Source organism: Mobula hypostoma, chromosome 1 (genome assembly GCF_963921235.1).
Source record: "Mobula hypostoma chromosome 1, sMobHyp1.1, whole genome shotgun sequence".
NCBI classification, from domain to species: domain Eukaryota; kingdom Metazoa; phylum Chordata; class Chondrichthyes; order Myliobatiformes; family Myliobatidae; genus Mobula; species Mobula hypostoma.
This window is the reverse complement of record NC_086097.1, coordinates 248,496,949-248,519,264: the sequence shown is the minus strand read 5'-3', so window position 1 is coordinate 248,519,264 and position 22,316 is coordinate 248,496,949. Positions and strand designations below refer to the sequence as shown.

Here is a 22,316-nt window from a genome sequence, read left to right as displayed (position 1 = left end):
ACCATCCTCCACGCAGAATATGAACCATCCGCAACCATCCTTTGCCTTCTGTGGGCAAGCCAATTCTGGATCCACAAAGCAAGGTCTCCTTGGATCCCATGCCTCATTACTTCCTGAATGAGCCTTGCATGGGAAACCTTATCAAGTGCCTTACGTAAATCCATATACACTACTTCCACTGTTCTACCTTCATCGATGTGTTTTGTTCCAGCCTCAAAGAATTCAATCAGGCTCGTAAGGTACGACCTGCCCTTGACAAAGCCCTGCTGACTACCCCTAATCAGATTACATCTATTAAGACTCACTGGTCTATAATTTCCTGAGTTATATCTACTCCCTTTATTGAACAAGGGAACATTTGCAACCCTCCAATCCTCCAGTACTTCTCCCGTCCCTATAGATGATGCAAAAATAATCGCCAGAGGCGCAGCAATCTCTTCCCTCGGTTCCCAGAGCAGCCTGGGGTATATGTTCCTCCTCTTGCCCACCACATGCCCTCCCGAAATAGCTTCGTAACCTGAATAGCCTTGGAACCAGTGAACAGCAACGCAAACACCGGTAACACCACCATCAGAACATCCTCACCAGTCTGCATGGGGATCGCCGGTAAACTTTCAATAAGAACATAACAACATAACATCTGAAATAGATGCTGCCTGACCTGCTGAGTTCCTCCAGCATTCTATGCGTTTGTTTGTTGCTCTGGATTTCAACATCTGCAGAATCTGAAGTTTATAAAACTGCCAGAGATCGCACCGTTGCTAAGCAACGAGTCGCCATTTTGGGGTCCCTGGGCGGGTGACGCGAACGGCGGCCGCGGCTGACGTCACGGCGCGGGTCAGGGGTCAGGCCGGAGAGTGGCGGCTGTTCGGTTACCGTCGGCCGGAGAGTGGCGACAGCGGGATCGGAACCGGTAAGGAATGGTGTTTATTTTTAATGGGAAAAGGTGACTGAAGGGCAACGCACACAAAATGCTGTCGGCCTCGTCTTTGGAGGGAAATAAACAGCCGGGACCCTTCATCAGGACTTCCGCCTGCCATAATTTTTAATAGAATGCCATGGAAGGTGGTAGAAATTTCCAATTACTATTCTGTAAATTATTGTATAATATAATGATTATATAATACTTATAATAAATTATTATGAGTCCTTTTGAAGGGTCTTGGTCCGAAATGTCGACCTGTCTCAGAGTCAGGTTTAATTCCCCGGCAGTACATTGCAATTCGTAATGGCAGAGGGGAGGGGAGGGGAAGAAGCTGTTCTTGAATCAGTGTGTGTGCGCTTTCACGCTTGTGTACCTCCTTCCCGATGGTAGCAATGAGAGGAGGGCATGGGGGTCCGTAGTGATGGATGCCGCCTTTTTGAGGCATCGCTCCTTGAAGGTGCCCTGGATACTACGGAGGCTAGTGCCCATGATGGAGCTGACTAAGGTTACAACTCCCTGCAGTTTATTTTGATCCTGTGTGGTAACCTCCCCCCCCCCCAAAGCCAGACGGTGATGCAGCCAGTTAGAATAGTCCCAAACAGACATTTGCGAGTGTTTTGGTGACATACCGAATCTTCTCAAACTCCTAATGAAATATAGCTGTTGTCATACCTTCTTTGAGGCTGTATTGATATGTTGGGTCCAGGTTAGATCCTCAGAGATATTGACACCCAGGAATTTGCAATTGCTCACTCTTTCCACTTCTGATCTCTCTATGAGGTTCTCTTGTCTTATTCTTTCTCGTGCCTTTGCATGGATGCTGCCTGGCCTGCGGAGTTCCTCCAGCATTTTATGTATGTTACTTTGGATTTACAACATCTGCAGAATCCAATAAATCTCATCTTCTTGTTATCTGTTACTATTTATATTTGCATTTGCATTTGCACAGTTGTCTTCTTCAGTCTGCGCTTGGATCCTCGTAATAATGGAAAGACATTAAACCCTTGTAGATTTTTCAGTGTTCTCAATAAGAGTGATTCAGAGCTTGTCATTTAGTCACACAAATATTACAGGCACAAGAGATTTGAACTGGGCGAGTGGCATCCCATTGCTCAGGATACACAGAAATAAGGCTTTCGAAAGCTGTATCTAATGTGACCTCTAATCAGCTTTCAAAATAAATGTCAGCCTGAGACAGATAACTCATTTTGTGGATATTCCGGTCGTTATGAAACATATCTGGATAACTCCAGATTTTTTAATCATTCAAAAGGTGTGCTGGCCTAGAATGATACTGCAGATGAAAGATTTATATGTATTTATGCTGGTAGGCATACTCAATGTCTTATATATTAAGCTAATAAGCCATTTTCACACACATTTAGTTAATAATCTTATTATCAAAGTACATGTATGACACCATATGCAAACCTGAGATTCATTTCCTGCAGGCATACTCAATAAATCTATAAAATAGCAAGTATAACAAGATCAGTGAAAGAGTACAGAAGGCAAACTCTGCAAATATAAACAAGCTGCCAGCAAAAGTGGTGGCTGCGGATTGTGGAGGGTTATGGTTCTATTGCAGGTCAATGGGACTAGCCAGAATAATGGTTTTGCATAGTCTGGATGTGCTGAGGGGCCTGCTTCTGTGCCCTAGTGCTCTAATAACCACTAGTGAAATACATGCAGTTTACACTTTTAATTCTATTTCCCATTCCGACATGTTTGTCCACGACCTCCTTTACTGCCACAATGAGGCCACTCTCAGATTGGAGGAGCAACACCTCATATTCCATCTGCATAGCCTCCAACCTGATCTATTCGCTTTATACTTATGACTGTGAAGCTAAGTACAGCTCCATATATAAGTTTGCTGGTGACACCACTGTTGTTGGCTGAATCAAAGGTGGTGACGAATCAGCGTACAGGAGGAGGATTGAATAGTACCACAAAAACATCGGCAGAACCAGTGATTTGATTATTGAGTACAGGAGGAGGGAGTGACAGGGTGAGTTACTTTAAATTCCTTGGCGTTATCATTTCAGAGGATCTGTCATGGGTTGAGCATCTAAATGCCATTTCAGATAAGGCAGTGCAGCGCTTCTACTTTCTTGGAAGTTTGCAGAGATTCAGTATGACATCTAAAACTTTGACAAACTTCTATAGATGCACGGCAGAGAGTATCCTGACTGGTTGCATCATGACATGGTCTGGTCTTTGAAAATGAATCCATAGGCTGTGGGAACATGACAATGATGAGGCGAACGAAGTTATCCACTTTCATTTAGGAACCTGATGGTTGAACAGTAGTAACTGTTCTTGAACCATGCGGTGTGAGTCCTGAGACTCCTGTACCACTTTCCCGATGGCAGCAGCAAGAGGAGAGCATGAGCTACATCATTAATGTGCAATAATAATCAAAAGCAAGATACTATTTGTATCAGATAGACACAGGAGTAATTTAGCAAGTGGCAGCTTAACTTTTTATTCTCTGAATTTGAATATTAACACAATAATTATTCCAGTGGTCCTTCAGTGCTAAAACAGTTGCATATTTTTTGTTGTTTGCATATTTTTCCAGTTTGTGCCTTTTTGGTTACACAGTAAATAATGCAGTGGCATGCTCCAATTTTATATTATCCAAATAAACCTCTCCATTTTGGTTATCAAATGTGAGCACAGAGAATATCGATTTCTCTTAACTTCCGGTAATTTCTGCCCTCCCCACTCCTTTTATCTTCTATTCCCCATTCTGGTTCCCCCTTCACCTCTTCTCCTCACCTACCTGTCACCTCACACCTCTCTCTGGTGCCCCTCCTCCTTCCGTTTCTCCCATGGTCCACACTCCTCTATCAGGTTCCTTTTTCAGCCTTTTAACTTTCCACCTCTCACCTCCCAGCTTCTTTCTTCATCACCCATCCCCACCCTTCTGATTTCACCTATCACCTACACAAGAGGTTCTGCAGATGCTGGAAATCCAAAGCAACATATACAAAATGCTGGAGGAACTCAGCAGGTCAGGCAGCATCTATGGAAATTAATAAACAGTTGATGCTTCAGGCCGAGACCCTTCTTCAGGACTGAAAGGAAGGGGAAGAATGCCAAGAAAGGTAAAGGATGGGAGAGGAAGGAATCTGATTGGAGAGAGAAGTGGACCATAAGAGGAAGAGAAGGAGGAGGTGGAGGTGATAGGCAGGTGAGATGATGTGAAAGGTCAGGGAAATAGAGAAAGAGAGAAGGGGAGGGAAGAAATGACCAGAAGGAGAAATTATCAGAAGGAGAAATTATAGTTCTTATCCTCAAATTGGAGGCTACCCAGACAAAATACCAGGTGGTGCTCCTCCCTGACAGTGGTCTGATTGTGACACAAGAGGAGGCCATGTACTGACATGTTGGAATTGGAACTAAAATGATTGGCCAGCAGGAAATTCTGTTTCTGGCAGGTGAAGCGGAGGTGCTTGACAGAGCGGTCCCCCAGTTTACGACTGGTCTCATCCATGCAGAGGAGGCTGTATCAGGAACACTGGGTACAATGGATGACCCCAACAGATTCAGAGGTGAAGTTGTCTCACCTGTTTGGGGCACTGAATATAGATAAGGGAGAGGTGAATGGGCAGGTGTAGCACTTTGGCCTCTTGCATGGGTAAGTGCCAGGAGGGAGATTAGTGGGGAGGGATGAATGGACAAGGGAATCACAAGGGAGCAGTCCCTGCGAAAGTGGAGAGTGGGGGGAGGTAAAGATGTGTTTGGTGGTCGGATCCCTTTGGAGATGGCGGAAGTTGTGGAAAATGATGTATTAGATGTGAAGGCTCACGGGGTGGTTGGTAAGGACAAGAAGAACTCTATCCCTGTTAAGGTGGTGGAAAGATGCGATGAGTGTGGATATCTGAGAAATGGAGGAGATGCAGATATGTGTAGTATCAATGATGGAGGAAGAGAAGCCCAGTTCTTTGAATAAGGAGGACATCTCTGAAGTCCTGTGAAATCCCCTGGTTTCCTTGGCTGTGTAAGTCTGGGAAGAACAACCTCCGGCCCCGCCAAATTCATGAGATTGAGGCTGTCTCCCACCCCAAACCCCTGTTTGTGTCGATGCTGTGTAATTTGCTACCCTGTTACAAATCGATGCAACAAAATAACAAATAGTACACTGCATACCATTAGAAGATGATATTTATGAATCTTAATCTGACTAAAGGGTTAGTAAAGGAAAGAGCAAAAAAAAAGAAAAAGGCCCATTTTAATGAAACACTCAAATGTGCACAAGTTGGAGGTCAAAGTTTCTCCATAGTCACCAATCCTCAATTGATTTCACTCCTGGCTTCGTCGAACCATGGTCCTACTCCGGGTCAAATTGTACGACCTCTTCTCTCCTGTGTCTTCCCTCTTCATTTCCTGTTGAATCCGAAGCCCCAATTCCAACCTTAGTGTCTCTCACCAGAAAAGCCTCCCCTTAATTCGACCATCCTAATTGGATGGCACACATTTCTCCTCATCTCTTATCTTCAACAATAAACAAGCTGAAAACAGAGCAGACTGCTCTTACAGAACTGCTAAATGAAATACATACAGCCCAACAGTAAAAATATGAACCAGGGCATTACACCTGAAAAGGAAAGCCTCATCCTGTCACCATAGCCCTGTGCTGAATGACCTATAGTCAGCTCACAGGTAAGCAAAACTTCAATGCTAAAATATACAGTCTTGGGAAAGAATCCAGTGCTTATGACAAATAAACTCTTCTCAGGCTTCCAGTCGGGTCCAGGTAAAGATGAACAAGGCAGAGTTTGTCTTTGAAACATTGGTTAAAATCAATACCTGTGCTTTGCTAGAAGCCCAAGAAGAGTTTGTTCGATATACAGTCTAGTTTTCATATTCTTCAATTTCCTTGTTCCTTTCAAACTCTGTAATCTCGTCCCTTTAACCATCATGCAGCTGCAATGTTGTAATCGTGGTTCTTGTCTCCAAATTAATTTCTCCACCACGTCAATTGTATCTTTAGCTAGCAAAGTCTTTAGTTCTGGTATTTATTTCCTAAATCTCTCTGCCTTTTTCTCCTTTATTGAAATGAAATCCAAGTTTTCCATGAACTCTCTTTGTATCTCCTGTTACAAATCATTATCATATTCTGCTTGATAACCATATAACATATAACCATATAACAATTACAGCAGGGAAACAGACCATCTCGGTCCTTCTAGTCCATGCCGAACTCTTACTCTCACCTAGTCCCACTGACCTGCACTCAGCCCATAACCCTCCATTCCCTTCCTGTCCATATAGCTGTCCAATTTAACTTTACATGACAATGTCGAATCTGCCTCAACCACTTCTGCTGGAAGCTCGTTCCACACAGCTACCACTCTCTGAGTAAAGAAGTTCCCCCTCATGTTGTCTCTAAACTTTTGCCCTTTAACTCTCAACTCATGTCCTCTTGTTTAATCTCCCCCATTCTCAATGGAAAAAGCCTATCCACATCAACTCTGTCAATCCCCCTCATAATTTTAAACACCTCCATCAGGTCCTCCCTCAGCCTTCTACGCTCCAAAGAATAGACCTAACTTGTTCAACCTTTCTCTGTAACTTAGGAGATGAAATCCAGGCAACATTTTAGTAAACCTCCTCTGTACTCTCTCAATTTTACTGACATCTTTCCTATAATTTGGTGACCAGAACTGTACACAATAAGTCATTGATAAGTCATCATTGGGTATTTTAATGTGTTAAATTCCTCTATATAATAGAGCTTTGACCAGTGACCAATCCGGACATTGGAAGCTTGAGAGGAGGGTATTTCACTCAGGTCCATTGTCTGACCTAGTCTGAGTAGACGGAGTCAGAGTGGTGTTCTTGAGGCTTTAGCTCTCCGAGGCTTCAGCTAAGAGATGGGTCAGTCAGAGAAAGCAAAGAAAAGAAAAGCCCTAGGTTGAGTTTTTTTTCTCCTTCCTGTCTTTATATCTGCTCAGCTAGGACAGTAGAGATGTCATACAGAGGAGTTGAATGCTCTTCTTGAGGGATATGAGAAGGCAGGGAGATCTCCAGTGTCCCTGACGACTACAACTGCGAGAAGTGCATCCAGTTGCAGCTTCTAACAATTTGTATTAAGGAATTGGAGCTGGAACTGGATGAACTCCAGATCATTCAGGAGACTTGGAGGGGTGATAGATAAGGCATATAGCGAGATAATTACACCTGTGGTGCAGGATACAGGAAACTGGGAGACAGTCAGGAAGGGGAAAGGGGTAAAGGAGCCAGTGGCCATCCCCCTCAACAACAGGTATATCACTTTGGATAATGTTGGTGGGTGGGGGGATTGAACTAACAGGAAAGCCACAGTGGTTGGGTCTTTGGCACTGAGCCTGCCTCTGTGATTCAGAAGGGAAGGGGGAAAAAGAAGCACGCTGTGGTGATAGGGGATTCATTAGGGGAATGGACAGGAGGGTTTGTGAACAAGAACAAGATTCCTGCATGGTATTTTGCCAAGACTCAGGACGTCTCAGATCAAGTCCTCAGCATCCTTAGAGTTGCAGTGGGATGGGAACCAGAGTGCCAGAACAGTTGGTGGAGGGGTTGTGCAGGCAGACGTTGGTAAAACCTCAGACAAGTTCAGGAATCAAAAGGCTGAGTGTTGTGCCCTGAGCTGCCGATATGTCAATGCAAGAAGTTGGAACGGTAGCTGAGCTCAGGGCATGGATCAGCTCCTGGAGTTATGACGTTGTAGTCATTAATGAGACTTAGCTGCAGGAGGAGCAGGGTTCTGTTGTTTTAGATGTGATGAGGTGGGAGGGATTAAAGGAGGAGGGGTCAGGGAACTGTCACAGCAGTTCTCCGTCAGGACAGACTGGACAACTTGACTAGTGAGGTGTTATAGGTGGAACTGAGAAATAAGAAAGGTATGACCACGTTATTGGGGCTATGTTACAGACCACCCAACAGTCATAGAAAACTTACAGCACAATACAGACCCTTCGGCCCACAAAGTTGTGCCGAACATGCCCCTACCTTAGAAATTACTAGGCTTCCCCATAGCCCTCTATTTTCTAAGCTCCATGTACCTATCCAAAGGTCTCTTAAAAGACCCTATCATATCCGCCTCCACCACCGTTGCCAGCAGCCCATTCCACGCACTCACCACTCGCTGTGTAAAAAACTTAACTCTGACATCTCCTCTGTACCTACTCCCCAGCACCTTAAACCTGTGTCTTCTTGTGGCAGCCATTTCAGCCCTGGGAAAAAGCCTCTGACTATCCACATGATCAATGCCTCTCATCATCTTATACACCTCTATCAGGTCACCTCTCATCCTCCGTCGCTCCAAGGAGAAAAGGCCGAGTTCACTCAACCTGTTTTCATAAAAGAAGAAAAAAGGAGGTGCATAGCAAGTCTGGGCAAGCAGGAACAATTAAGGTACTTACGGAGTACAAGAAATGCGAGTAAAGACAAGAAAGAAGTCAGGAAGGGTAAAAGAAGGCATGAAGTTGCTCTAGTAAACAAGGTGAAGGGGCATCCTAAGGGATTTTACAGGTATGTTAAGAGCAAAAGGATTGCAAGGGACAAAGTTGGTCCTATGGAAGACCAGAATGGTAATCCATGTGCGGAGCCAAAACAGATGGAGGAGACCTTAAATGCATTAGAAACCATAGAAAAACTACAGCACAGAAACAGGCCTTTTGGCCCGTCTTGGCTGTGCCGAACCATTTTCTGCCTAGTCCCACTGACCTGCACACGGACCATATCCCTCTATACTCCTCCCATCCATGTATCTGTCCAATTTATTCTTAAATGTTAAAAAAGAACCCGCATTTACCACCTTGTCTGGCAGCTCATTCCATATTCCCACCACTCTCTGTGTGAAGAAGCCTCCCCTAATGTTCCCTTTAAACTTTTCCCCTTCACCCTTAACCCATGTCCTCTGGTTTTTTTCTCCCCTTGCCTCAGTGGAAAAAGCCTGCTTGCATTCACTCTTATCTATACCCATCATAATTTTAAATACCTCTATCAAATCTCCCCTCATTCTTCTACGCTCCAGGGAATAAAGTCCCAACCTATTCAACCTTTCTCTGTAACTGAGTTTCTCAAGTCCCGGCAACATCCTTGTAAACCTTCTCTGCACTCTTTCAACCTTATTTATATCCTTCCTGTAATTTGGTGACCAAAACTGAACACAATACTCCAGATTCAGCCTCACCAATACCTTATACAACCTCATCATAACATTCCAGCTCTTATACTCAATACTTCGATTAATAAAGGCCAATGTACCAAAAGCTGTCTTTACGACCCTATCTACCTGTGACGCCACTTTTAGGGAATTTTGTATCTGTATTCCCAGATCCCTCTGTTCTACTGCACTTCTCAGTGCCTTACCATTTACCCTGTATGTTCTACCTTGGTTTGTCCTTCCAATGTGCAATACCTCACACTCATCTGTATTAAACTCCATCTGCCATTTTTCAGCCCATTTTTCCAGCTGGTCCAAATCCCTCTGCAAGCTTTGAAAACCTTCCTCACTGTCCACTACATCTCCAATCTTTGTATCATCAGCAAATTTGCTGATCCAGTTTACTACCTTATCATCCAGATCATTGATATAGATGACAAATAACAATGGACCCAGCACTGATCCCTGTGGCACACCACTAGTCACAGGCCTCCACTCAGAGAAGCAATTCTCTACTACCACTCTTTGGCTTCATCCATTGAGCCAATGTCTAATCCAATTTACCGCCTCTCCATGTATACCTAGCGACTGAATTTTCCTAACTAACCTCCCATGCGGGACCTTGTCAAAGTCCTTACTGAAGTCCATATAGACAACATCCACTGCCTTCCCTTCATCCACTTTCCTGGTAACCTCCTCGAAAAACTCCAATAGATTGGTCAAACATGACCTACCATGCACATTCTTGTATCTGTATTTATACGGGAGATGAATACAGTCTATAGGAGTGAGGCAAAACAGCAACAACTTCATGGACCCTGTACAGATTACAGTGGAGGTGTTTGCTATCCTGGGACAAATCAAGGTAGATAAATCCCTGGAACTTGACAAGGTGTTCCCTCGGACCCCGCGGGAGGCAAGTGCAGAAATTGCTGGGGCCCTGGCAGAGATATTTAAAGCACCCTCAGCAACAGGAGAGGTTCCAGAAGACTGGAGGACAGCCAGTGTTGTTGTGCTGTTTAAAAAAGGCTCTAAACAGAAACCAAGATATTATAGGCCGGTGAGTGCCATCAGTTGTGGGAAATTTACTGGAAATGTGTTCTAAGGGACTGGATATATAAGTATTTGGATAGACATGGACTGATTAAGGATAGTCAGCAGGGCTTTGTGTGTGGTAGGTCATGTCTAACCAATCTTGGAGAGTTTCGAGGAAGTTTAAGGTTCAAAGGTTCATTTCATTGTCAAAGTATACATGTACAATACAACTCTGATATCCGTCTTCTCCAGGTAGCCATGAAATACACTTGAAAAATTAAAAGAAACAAGACACACAGACACCAGAATCCCCCACCCTCTCCCCACAGAAAAAGAGCAACAATAACGATCCCCAACACCCTCCACAGGAAAAAAAAGCAACAAGACAATCTCTGACCCCCTCACTCGCAGAAAAAAAGACAGTGATAATAACAATCACCCACTCCCTCATTTGCAGAGAAAAGGTCAGTGACAATAGCAACACATCCTCAACCCCTCCCCCACAGAGAAAAAAGCAGCCACCAACCCCCTCACTTGCAAAAAGGAAAAATGACAGTTGCATCAAAAACCCCCATGACCCCCCCCAACCCCCACAGACACACAAAGAGCTTACAGATCACCCATCCACCAATCGGCCAAAAGAAACAAAACACCAAAAGCTGAAGGAGGACAATGTAAAGTACAGTCTGATCACATAAATTTCAGAACATCGAACAGTTGTGACTCAGAACTCATGCCTGGTCCGAATGGTGGCCTCTGTTGGGAGCGATCGCTGACCCTCTGGCCCTGATGAGAGCGATTGCTGACCGGGTCCGAACGTCTTCACCTCGATGCTTCAGTCTTCCTTGCTGCTTTGAGATGGAGTTATTCATGACCTCGGGTCCCGTCGTTGGTCTTTAGTAGAATGAATTACCCCAGAGGTTTACATAGTTTTTTTGAACCTAGACTGTGGTTAATTAAATGGTGTACCCAATATTGACGAGAAGAAGTACAATTGTTTGTGTGTTTTTAGTTTAGGCAGAGTGTGTTTGTCTATTATTGTGACTTGGATGAAGATCAGACCATATTCTATGAGTAATTAGTGCAGAAAACCAAGTAACTTCAAAGGGGTCACAAACGTTTTGTGCAACTGTGTGTGTATGTACATACAGTCAGCCCTCCTTATCTGCGAGGAATTGCTTCCGGGACCCCTCGCGGATACCAAAACACACGGATGCTCATGTCCCTTATTCAACCTGTCTCAGTGCGGTGGGCATTAGGACCCGGCGGCGGAGCTCTGAATCCGCAGTGTTTCTGTTCACGAAAATAATCACGATCATGATTGAAAATAAAGTGATCAGAAAGAGGTGAAACGCCATCGGTCATTGGAAAAGCGTTAGGCTACAGTCAGTCAACGATCGGAACAATTTTAAAGGATAAAATGGGAAAGGCCCTGCCCAATTAAAGCTACAATTATTACTAAGCAATGCAATGGTTTAATTATTGGGTTTTGGGTTTTTGATCCTCCATATTAATCCGGCACAATGGAGAGCGGTCTGTCACTGGATCGAACTCAGGAACTTCCGTTCCCAAGCCCGGCACTGAAACATACGTTTCTTAAGTATTTTATATGCATAGAAAGGTAAAATATATACTATATACTAAGACAAATGTTTGACTAACTGACACTAAATAATACCGGATGTACCTGTTCCAACTTACTTAGTAAGAGAACTAATGTTTTTTTTTCGATCCCGATCCACGATAACCTATGCACATCCTCCCGTATTCTTTAAATCATCTCTAGATTATTTATAATACCTAATACAATGTAAATGCTATGTAAAATAGTTGTTATACTGCATTGTTTAGGGAATAATGACAAGAAAAAAAAGTTTGTACATGCTTGAACAGCAAGTGCTGGAAGAGCACTTCCGGGTTTTCTCGATTCGCGATTGGTTGAATTCGCGCATGCGGAACTCGTGGATAAGGAGGGCCGACTGTATACCGTAATTTACATTTTTTCCCCTCTATTATCATCTATTGTGTTATACTGCTGCCGCAAAGTTAACAGATTTCACGACATATGCCAGTGATATTAAACCTGATTCTGAAAAGCAGGTTTCTAAAAGTTTTATGAAAAAGGGCAGAGTATGGCATGTGACCTGTGACACGTCAAAAAGATATTTATTCCAGCTCAGTTTATGGCACGAGCTTCATATAGTACAAGTTAATTTTTAAAGTGCATTTGTTTGAAACAAGAGGGGCAATGTTAAAAGCAATTAGATCATCAGCTTCTTCAAAATGGAACTTGTTGATCATGTTAATCTTTTGGTTCCATTATCTTCCACTTCAGTCACCATTGCCAGAATTTGAAATGTCAGTGGTATTGTGTTTGCAGCATATCATTGACTGAGGAGTTGCAAGGACTGTTTTTAATGATACAAGCCACTGCAGTTCTATCTGTTTATCACTTTTGGAGAAATATTTGCTTTATTTTTCCTGCCCAGATCCAGGTATCGTTGTTATCAGCAGCAAACTGAGACCCCATGAATAATCTGAATGCACCAGGAGAGAATTGGAATATCTTGCCCAATCGCAGAGATGGAGAAGGCGGTGGAAGCAAATGGAATTACGCTCTACTAGTTCCTATGTTGGCTCTTGCTGCCTTCCGTAAGTGTGTTGATTTGTATTAGAATTGTTTCCTGGTTGTACCACAATATTTAGAGTGGATTTGGTCTTCTTCAGTAGTAAAAGCTGGCTTATGGTTATAAAAAACAATTATGCAGAAATGCAAAATAAACTTTTGGATTCTTCAGCCAGTGGAAGTTTTCAAAAAGATATTTTAACTCCCTTCGTTTTATAATCCCTGATGCTGAAAATCTTGAGCAATTCACACAAAATGCTGGAGGAACTCAGCAGATCAGGCAGCATCAATTGAAGCAGATCTATGAAAACTCAGCAGATCAGGCAGCATCATCGTTTATGCAGGACGATGGAAACTACAATGGGATGAGGGAGGATTTGGCTGCTATATTTGGGAACTATATGGTGGGACGGTTGAGGAACAGTGGACGACTTTCAAAGAGATTTTTCACAGTGTATTCCAATTAAAAGTAAGGTAGAAGAGTAGGGAGAGCCAGCCTTGGATAATGAAAGAGGGCATCAAACTAAAAGCCTGTGCATACAAAGTCGCCAAGAGTATTGAAGAACCACTAAGCGAGCAAAAAAGAGAAGGAAGCTAGATTTGGCTGAGGGTTTGGAGCAGGGGGCAGGGATTCAGATTTCTGGATCATTGGGACCTCTGGGGCAGGTGGGACCTGTAGAAAAAGGACAGGTTGCACCTGAATCCCAGGGGGACCATTGTCCTGGCGGGGAGGTTTGCAAAGGCCATTAGAATTGCTTGGGGGTGGGAACCGAACTGAGTGACGGAGGAAGGAGCGGTTGGCTCACAGATAGAGAAAGCTTGGAGACAGTGCCAGAGGAAAGATAGGCAGGTGATAGAGAAGGGACGTGCTCAGACCAGTGGGTTGAGATGTGTATTTTAATGCAAGGAGTATTCTGAACAAAGCAGATGAGCTTAGAGTGCGGATCAGTACTTGGAGCTATGATATTGTGGCCATTACAGAGACTTGGATGGCTCAGGGACAGGATTGGCTACTTCAAGTGCCAGGCTTTAGATATTTCAGAAAGGACAGGGAGGGAGGCATAAGAGGTGGGGGGCATGGCACTGTTGATCAGAGATAGTGTTACGGCTGCAGAACAGGGGACTGGTGGGGCTGCACTTGGAGTCTGTGTGCAGTTCTGGTTTGCTTACTTGAGGAAGGATATACTTGCTTTGGAGGTTCACCAAGTTGATTCCAGAGATGGGGGGATTAGACTATGAGGAAAGATTGAGTCGCCTGGGACTGTACTCATTGGAATTCAGGAGGGATAGATAGATAGAGGCAGGAAAGTTATTTCCTCTGGTAGGTGAGACTAGAACTGGGGGACATAGCCTCAAGATTCAGGAGAGTAGGTTTAGGATGGAGATGAGGAGGAACTGCTTTTCCAAAAAAGTTGTGAATCTGTGGAATTCTCTGCTTAATGAAGCAGTGGAGGTTACCTCAGTAAATATATTTAAAACAAGGTTGGATAGATTTTTGCATAGTAGGGGAATTAAGGGTTATGGGGAAAAGGCAGGTAAATAGAGATGAGTCCATGGTCAGATCAGCCATGTTCTTATTGAATGGCGGAGCAGGCTCGATGGGTCAGATGGCCGACTCTTGCTCCTATTTCTTGTGTTCTTAATTAAGAAGAGTAAACAGTCGACTGAAGACTGAGAGGAATAGGGCAAGATGCCTGAATTAGAAGGTGTGGGGAGGGGAGAGAGGCTAGGTGAAGCCAGGTGGGAAAGATTAAGGGCTGGAGAAGAGGGGTGTGGACAAAAAGGGAAGGGGATCCCCACCTAGTTTCACCTATCACCTTCCAGCCAGCCTCTCTCCCCTGCCCCACCTTCTAATTCAGGCATCTTGTCCCTTCCCTCTCAGTCCTCAGTTGACTGTTTATTCATTTCCATAGATGCTGCCTAGCCTGCTGAGTTCCTCCAGCATTTTGTGTGTGTTGCTTTGGATTTCCAGCATCTGCAGATCTTCTCGCATTTGTAAAATGCTGGAGGGACTTGAAAGTCTTTTAGTCTAATGGACCGTAAAGCCATAAAACACAGGAGCAAAATTAGGCCATTCAGCCCATTGAGTCTGCTCCGCCATTCAATTATGGCTGATCCCAGATCCACTCAATCCCATACACCTGCCTTCTCGCCATATTCTTTGATGCCCTGCCCAATCAGGAACCTATCAAGTTCCACCTTAAATATACCCATGGACTTGCCCTCCACCGCAATCTGTGGCAGAGCTACCCTCTGATTAATAAAAATGTCCTTCTTACCTCTGTTCTAAAGGGTTGCCCCTCAGTTTTGACGCTGTGCTCGCTAGATCTGGATACCCCTACCACAGGAAACATCCTCTCCATATCCACCCTGTCTAGTCCTTTCAACATTCAGTAGGATTCAATGAGATTTCCCCCACCCCACCCCCCGCATTCTTCTAAATTCAAGTGAATACAGGCCCAATGCTGCCAAACGATCATGTGTTAACCCCTTCATTCTCGGAATCATCCTCATGAACCTCCTCTGGACTCTGTCCAATGACAACACATCCGTTCTGAGATATGGGGCCCAAAACTGTTGACAATACTCCAAGTGCAACCTGACTAGTGTTTTATAAAGCTTCAACATTATCTCCTTGTTTTTATATTCTATTCCCCTTGAAATAAATGCCAACATTGCATTTGCCTTCTTTACCACAGACTCAACCTGTAAAATAACCTTCTGGGAGTCTTACATGAGGACTCCGAGGTTCCTCTGCACCTCTGATGTTTGAACCTTCTCCCCATTTAGATAATAGTCCACACTATCGTTCCTTTTACCGAAATGCATTATCATACATTTCCCAACACTGTATCCCATCCGCCACTTTTTTGCCCATTCTTCCAATTTGTCTAAGTCCTGCTGCAATCGCATTGCTTCCTCAACACTACCTACCCCTCCACCTATCTTTGTATCATCCGTAAACTTTGCCACAAAGCCATCAGTTTCATTATCCAAATCTTTCACCATCAATATGAAAAGTAGCAGTTCCACTACTGACCCCTGAGGAACACCAGTAATCACTGGCAGCCAACCAGAAAACTTTATTCCTACTCGCTGCTTCTTGTCAGCCATCCCTTTATCCATGCCAGTATCTTTCCTGTAACACCATAAAATTTTATCCTGGAAAGTTATATTTGCTCTCTAGAAATGAATCTAGTTGCAATTGAAAGCCGCTTTAATTTTTTTAAGGATGGATCTGGTCAAGAGAATCGCAGAAAGAAATAGAACAAGTGAAAACAGCATGCAAGAACACGATAGAAACTACAGAGAAAAATCTGAAATTGATGTATGAAGACATCATTGTTCAGAATCGACGTTCACTTGCACGCTGTGAGCTGGAGCAGGAGAAGCTCAGAAGCAAAGTCCAAAGTTATCGTGAAGCACTTTCTGCACAGAGCCACCGGCTAGTTGAAGAACGCCGGCAGCTGGAACAAGAGCGTAAAAATATAGAGGGGGAAAAGCGCTCCCTGCTACGGTCAGGAGTAGCCGGGGTTCTGTATCGAGATCTGGTGCGGAAAGAAGGAGAGTGGGAAACTCAAGCTAGAGCACTCATAACAGAATATGAAAATTCCCTGGTCAACAGGCAAAATCTTTTCTGCAGTCTCTTTAGTCCGAAACAAGAAAGACTTGAATTAGAGAGGAAGATGCTCAGTAAAGCGGCTGCCAATCCAATTGCTAGACAGTTGGGCATCGAAAATGATTTGAAATATATCTTTAACTATGAAACACACTGTGCAAATGTACAAAACACAGACAAAAGAAAGAATGGCAGGTTGTTGTGGGTTTATCTGAAATATTGGGAACTTCAAGCCGAGCTGCAAAAATTGAAAAAAGTAGAAAAAGCCTTTTTGGATAATCAGGTTAATTAGAATACTGGTCATTTAAAACAAATACGAGGAAGACATCTGCAGAGAAAGCAATGAAAAATGGAGACAATTTAGTGGCTCCTGTTATCATCAGTCTACAAAACACAGCGTAATTTGTATTACACACGAAATGCTGGAGGAACCCCACGGGTCAGGCAGCCATCAATATTTCAGGCCCAGGCCCTTCATCAGAAGGTGTAATCTGATTAAGTAACATACTATTTGTGTTCTGGTTCTACATAACTGTTAGATAGCTTACTGTTTGCCACAGAGAAAAAAAGTAAAACACCTGCAGTCTTGCTATGAGAATTTCCACCGGACTGAATTATGACTCTGGAATGGCTAAGCTTATACCATAAATGCAAATTAATCTCAGCACATTTTGGAGCTGATAATTCCCATTTTCAGGACTCTGATCAATGACATCTCTTGAGGTGAAACTCTATTTTAGATTCCCTGATTATGAACAAATGAATTTGTGGCCCCTGCTTTATTAGCATAGAACAGTACAGCGTAGGAACAGGCCCCTCAGCCCACTATATTATACCAACCCAGCTAAAAGTAAATCAACCCCCCCCCCAAGATGAATCCCTCCTACCTACACAACATTCAGATCCCTCCATCTTCCTCATATTCATGTGCCTATCTAACTGTCTCTTAAAAATGTAATGTATTTGCTTCAACTACCATACTAGGCAGCACATTCACAACTCTGAGTAAAAAAACAAACAACTTGCACCTCACATCCCCTTTGAACATAGCCCCTCACCTTTAATGCTTGCCCTCTGGTATTAGACATTTCTACCTTGGGAAACAGACACTCCCTGTCCACTCTATCTCTGTCTCTCCTAATCTTATAAACCTCTGTCAGATCTCCCCTCAGCCTCTGCTGCCCCAGTGAAAGCAACCCAAGTTTATCCAGCTTCTTGTGATAGCATGTGCCCTCTAAACCAGACAGCATCCTGGAAAACCTCTTTTGCACCCTTTCCGAAGTCTCAACATCTTTCCTATAGTGGGGCAACTAGAACTGTGTGCAATTCTCCAGATGTGGCTAAGCCAGAGTTCTATAAACTTGCAACATAACTTCTTGACTTTTGGACTCAATGCCTTGACTAATAAAAACAAGCATTCCATCCTTCAAAGTTGAATTTTTTTCCAGTGGAATTCAATAATTTAATGGATTTTGTTTGTCACTCTCATGTTGTTATTGTTAGACTCCTGAGTCAAGTATTTTATTAGTTAGATAGATAGACAGACATACTTTATTGATCCTGAGGGAAATTGGGTTTTGTTACAGTTGCACCAATCAAGAATAGAATATAGATAAAACCATAAGTAAATAATAATATGTAAATTATGCCAGATGGAAATAAGTTCAGGACCAGCCTATTGGCTCAGGGTGTCTGACCCTCCAAGGGAGGAGTTGTAAAGTTTGATGGCCACAGGCAGGAATGACTTCCTATGACGCTCTGTGTTGCATCTCGGTGGAATGAGTCTCCGGCTGAATGTACTCCTGTGCCCACCCAGTACATTATGTAGTGGATGGGAGACATTGTCCAAGATGGCATGCAACTTGGACAGCATCCTCTTTTCAGACACCACCGTCGAGTTGAGCATTGAGGGAAAAAATGAAGAGGTTATGACGCAACTTTATAAAACTCGGATTAGGCCACGCTTGGAGTGTAGTATACACTTCTGGTTGCCCCACTATAGGAAGGATGTTGAGGCTTTGGAGAGGGTGCAGAAGAGGTTTACCAGGATGCTGCCCACATTAGAGGGCATGTGCTAACACAAGAGGCTGGATAAACCTGGGTTGTTTTCTCTGGAGCGGTGGAGACCAAGGGGAGATCTGACAGAGGTTTATAAGATTATGAGATAGGATAGAAAGAGTGGACAGAGAATATCCGTTTCCCAGGGTTGAAATGTCAAATACCAAAGGGCATGCATTCAAGGTGAGGGGATAGGTTCGAGGGGTATGTGTGGAGTAAGCTTTTTCACTCAGAGTGGTGGATGCCTGCAATGCGCTGCCCGGAACGGTGGTAGAGGCAAAGGAAGTTTTTAAGAGACATTTGGATAGGCACCTGGATGTAAGGAAGATGGAAGATATGGATATGCTGTAGGTAGGAGGAATTAGTGTTTGGGTGTTTTGATTTGCTTTTTAGCTGGTTCGGCATAACATTGTGGGCTAAATGTCTATTCCTGTGCTGTACTGTTCTATGTCCTATTGTTCATTCAAAAATATCAGCCTAGTAATTAATCTAACTCTGTACCTTAAACATAACTGGGCTTTCTGTTTATGGGTCTTGCAGACTGGAAATATTCCATTTACTTGAAGGAAGCCCATCATACACAATGATGCCAAATGGTTTAGCCTACACCCATTTTAACCATCAAATTCACTTGAATATTCGAGGTCTGCAAGCATCATAAGGCACTCACGTTTTAAGCAGGTTTTAAGCAGAGGATTATGGCTTGCTTCAGCAGGTAGTGAATTGTTCCAGGAACAATTTGATTGAAACCTTTCTCAAAAGCTGTTCTTCTCTTTTTATGGAAATATCCTCACCTTCACTGATCACGTTGAATGGAAATACTGGTTAATACTACGTGTATACGTTTCAGTTCAATGCGTGTACTTTTCATTTCAATCAGCCACGAACAGACTCAATGTGCCAAGTGGGCTAATTCTACCCCTTTGTTTTATAGTCTTGTCAGTGAGCTCGTGCTGTTCACTCCTCTTAATTTCCAATATTTTGTTTTCTTAAACAGCACTATAAATAACACACACAAAACTCAGCAGGTCAGGCAGCATCTATAGGAAAGAATCAGTCTAGATTTTGGGCTGAGACCGTTTATCAAGAGTGAGAAGGGGGGAAAAGCTAGAATGAAAAGGTGGGAAGAGGGGAAGGCAACGAGCTGGAAGGTAATTGGTGAATCCAGGTGGGTGGGAAAGGTCAAGGACTGGAGAAGAAAGAATTTGATAGGAGAGGAGAGTGGACAATAGGAGAAAGGGAAGGAGGCGGGCATCCAGGGGAAAGTAATAGGCAGGTGAGAAGGTCAGAGTGTGGAATCGAGGAAAGAGGGGGAAATTTTGTTCACCGGAAGGCGAAATCAAAATTCATGCCATCAGGTTGGAGGGTACCCGGACAGAATATGAGGTGTTGTTCCTCCACCTTGAGGGTGGCCTCTTCTTGGCGCAAAAGGGTGCCATAAATTGACATCGGAATGGGAATGGGAATGGGAAGTAAAATGTTTGGCCACTGGGAAGTTCCACTTGTCACGAATGATGAGGAGGTGCTTGATGAAGCATCCTCCCAATTTACCTCAGGTCTGACCAATGTAGAGGAGGCCTCATCAGGAGCACAACAGATGACCCCAGCAGACTCACAGGTGAAGTGTTGCCTCACCTGGAAGGACTGTTTGGGCCCTGAATAGAGGAGAGAAAGGAGATGTATATGGCCAGGTGTGCCAATTAAAAATATGGTAAGTACGTAAATGAAGTAACTCCCATTCCCATTCTGACTGTCCTGGGAGTCCATGGCCTGTCCTACTGCCATGATGAGGCTGCAGTCAGGATGGAGGAGTAACACCTTGTCTCCCATCTGGATAGTCTCCAATCTGATGACATGAACATTGATTTCTCGAACTTCCAGTCATTGCCCTCTCCTTCCCCATTCCCCATTTCCCTCTCTCACCTTATCTCCTTACCTGCCCATCACCTCCCACTGATCCTCCTCCCTCTTCCCTTTCTTCCACGGCCTTCTATCCTTTCCTATCAAATTCCTCCTGTAGACCTTTATCTCTTCCACCAGTCGACCTCCAGCTCTTGATTTCACCCCTCCCCCTCCCAGTTTCACCTATCCCCTTGTGCTTCCTGCTCCTCTCTCCCAATCTTCTAACTCGCACTTCTCATCTCTTTTGCCAGTCCTGATGAAGAATCTCAGCACAAAATGTTTACACTTTTCCATAGATGCTGCCTGGCCTGCTGAGTTCTTCCAGCATTTTGTGTGTTTTACTTTGATTTCCAACATCTGCGGATTTTCTCTTGGTTTTGTTCTTCCTTTGGTTAAGGTGATGGGCCTTTGTGTTTTCTGGTATAAAAATAATGGGACGTGCAGATGGATTTCAATTTCAGCAATAACCATATCAAAATGCAACCAAGAAGTATTTATAATTAGATAAAGTTGTGCCAATATATATCAAACTCCCAAATACTTCCACATTAGGAACAGAAGTCAAAATGTGCTCATAAGAACACGTTAGACTTGGTTACTAAACCTTGCTCAATTCAGTGGTCCAAACTGTGGATGATCTGATCTTTGGACTTGTGTAGGAGCCATGTCTGTTCTCTGTCTGCTTCGTATTCTGTGCTGCAGGGTTTATTATGGTAACGAGTCACATTAGTGGGGGTGTGGTAAAAGTGAAAGTAGTAAATTATGTATTGCTTTATTTTGTGGCAGCTTGTGGCTTGCGATTAGCAGAGGTCAAATCTTTGCTGATCACTTCAAGATTGTGTGTTTGCTAATTGCTAATAGGGGTTCTGACTCTGGAACAATCATTTCATTGGAGCTGAGGGTGCATCATGCAAGTATAACAAGCCTGTAGTGGTCACAGGCTAATGGTATTTATTTTGTTTTGATTTTGGATTAGTTTTATTTGTAACAATGGCCTATATAAAGATGTGGAAAATCATGGGTAAGGGAATTTGAGTTATATATGTGGTTTTAAATCACTTTTGTTCAGGAGTGATTACTTTTGGATTTGGCTATTTTTAAGAAATTCCCTTGTTTTTACAGAGTCAGATTGTGTATAAGTGTTTTCAGCAAGTGACTGGATTGAATTTGAGATTTCTGGATGAAGTGTGATTTGTATTGGAATCTCTAATTATTGAATATGTATAAATAACTTTGAATTATTGTTTTAATCCCGTACCGTTTAGAGATTTGGGGTGAAAATATGATTTTGTTTGAATATTTCATTTGATGTATTTTTTTTAGCAATATCTTATTTTTCCCCATAAAACTGACGAGTTCAAACTGATAAACTATTCAATAAAATGATGAATTCCAGTATTTTCTTGTCTATAATTAATTATTTTTAATAAACAAAAGGTTGCATTGCCCTTGTGTTTTCTATTTTTTTTTACTTCAGAATCAGGTTTATTATCAGCGGCATGTGGTGTGAAATTTGTTAACTTAGCAGCAGCAGTTCAATGCAATACATAATGTAGAAGAGAAGAAAAAAATAATAAAATAAAAATAATAATAATAAACAAGTACTGTAAATCAATTACAGTATAGGTATATTGAATAGATTTTAAAAATGCAAAAACATTTTAGATAGGGCTTTACTCTTTGGAGAGAATGAGGATGACAGTAGGCATGATAGAGGTGTACAAGATAATAAGAGGAATAGATAGAGTGGATAGCCAGCGCCTCTTTCCCAGGGCACCACTGCTCAATACAAGAGGACGTGGCTTTAAGGTAAGGGGTGGGAAGTTCAAGGGGGATATTAGAGGAAGGTTTTTTACTCAGAGAGTGGTTGGTGCGTGGAATGCACTGCCTGAGTAAGTGGTGGAGGCAGATACACTAGTGAAGTTTAAGAGACTACTAGGCAGGTATATGGAGGAATTTAAGGTGGGGGGGTTATATGGGAGGCAGGGTT

The 22,316-nt window shown here is 43.2% G+C and overlaps 1 protein-coding gene across 2 annotated transcripts; it reads left to right on the top strand.

The window, feature by feature from the left end:
* Positions 1-815: 815 nt before the first annotated feature.
* Positions 816-21,768, top strand: LOC134356166 (coiled-coil domain-containing protein 127-like). 2 transcript variants are annotated; one of them, XM_063066852.1, is made up of 4 exons: positions 833-913; positions 8,217-8,332; positions 12,611-12,773; positions 15,979-21,768. In XM_063066852.1, the coding sequence occupies exons 3-4, from the start codon at positions 12,650-12,652 to the stop codon at positions 16,656-16,658; spliced, it is 804 nt and encodes a 267-aa protein (XP_062922922.1). In that variant the 5' UTR covers positions 833-913; positions 8,217-8,332; positions 12,611-12,649; the 3' UTR covers positions 16,659-21,768. The 2 variants fall into 2 exon arrangements, with proteins under 2 accessions (XP_062922912.1, XP_062922922.1); XM_063066842.1 differs by lacking the exon at positions 8,217-8,332 and having other exon boundaries at positions 816-913.
* The last annotated feature ends 548 nt before the right edge of the window (positions 21,769-22,316 follow it).

What these genes read in the sequence shown, in the direction of transcription:
- LOC134356166 (XM_063066842.1), top strand. Translation starts at nt 12,650, where the DNA reads ATGAATAATCTGAATGCACCAGGAGAGAATTGGAATATCTTGCCCAAT. An exon ending in GTTGGCTCTTGCTGCCTTCC is followed by an intron (nt 12,774 to 15,978) that starts GTAAGTGTGTTG and finishes AATTTTTTTAAG; the next exon opens with GATGGATCTGGTCAAGAGAA.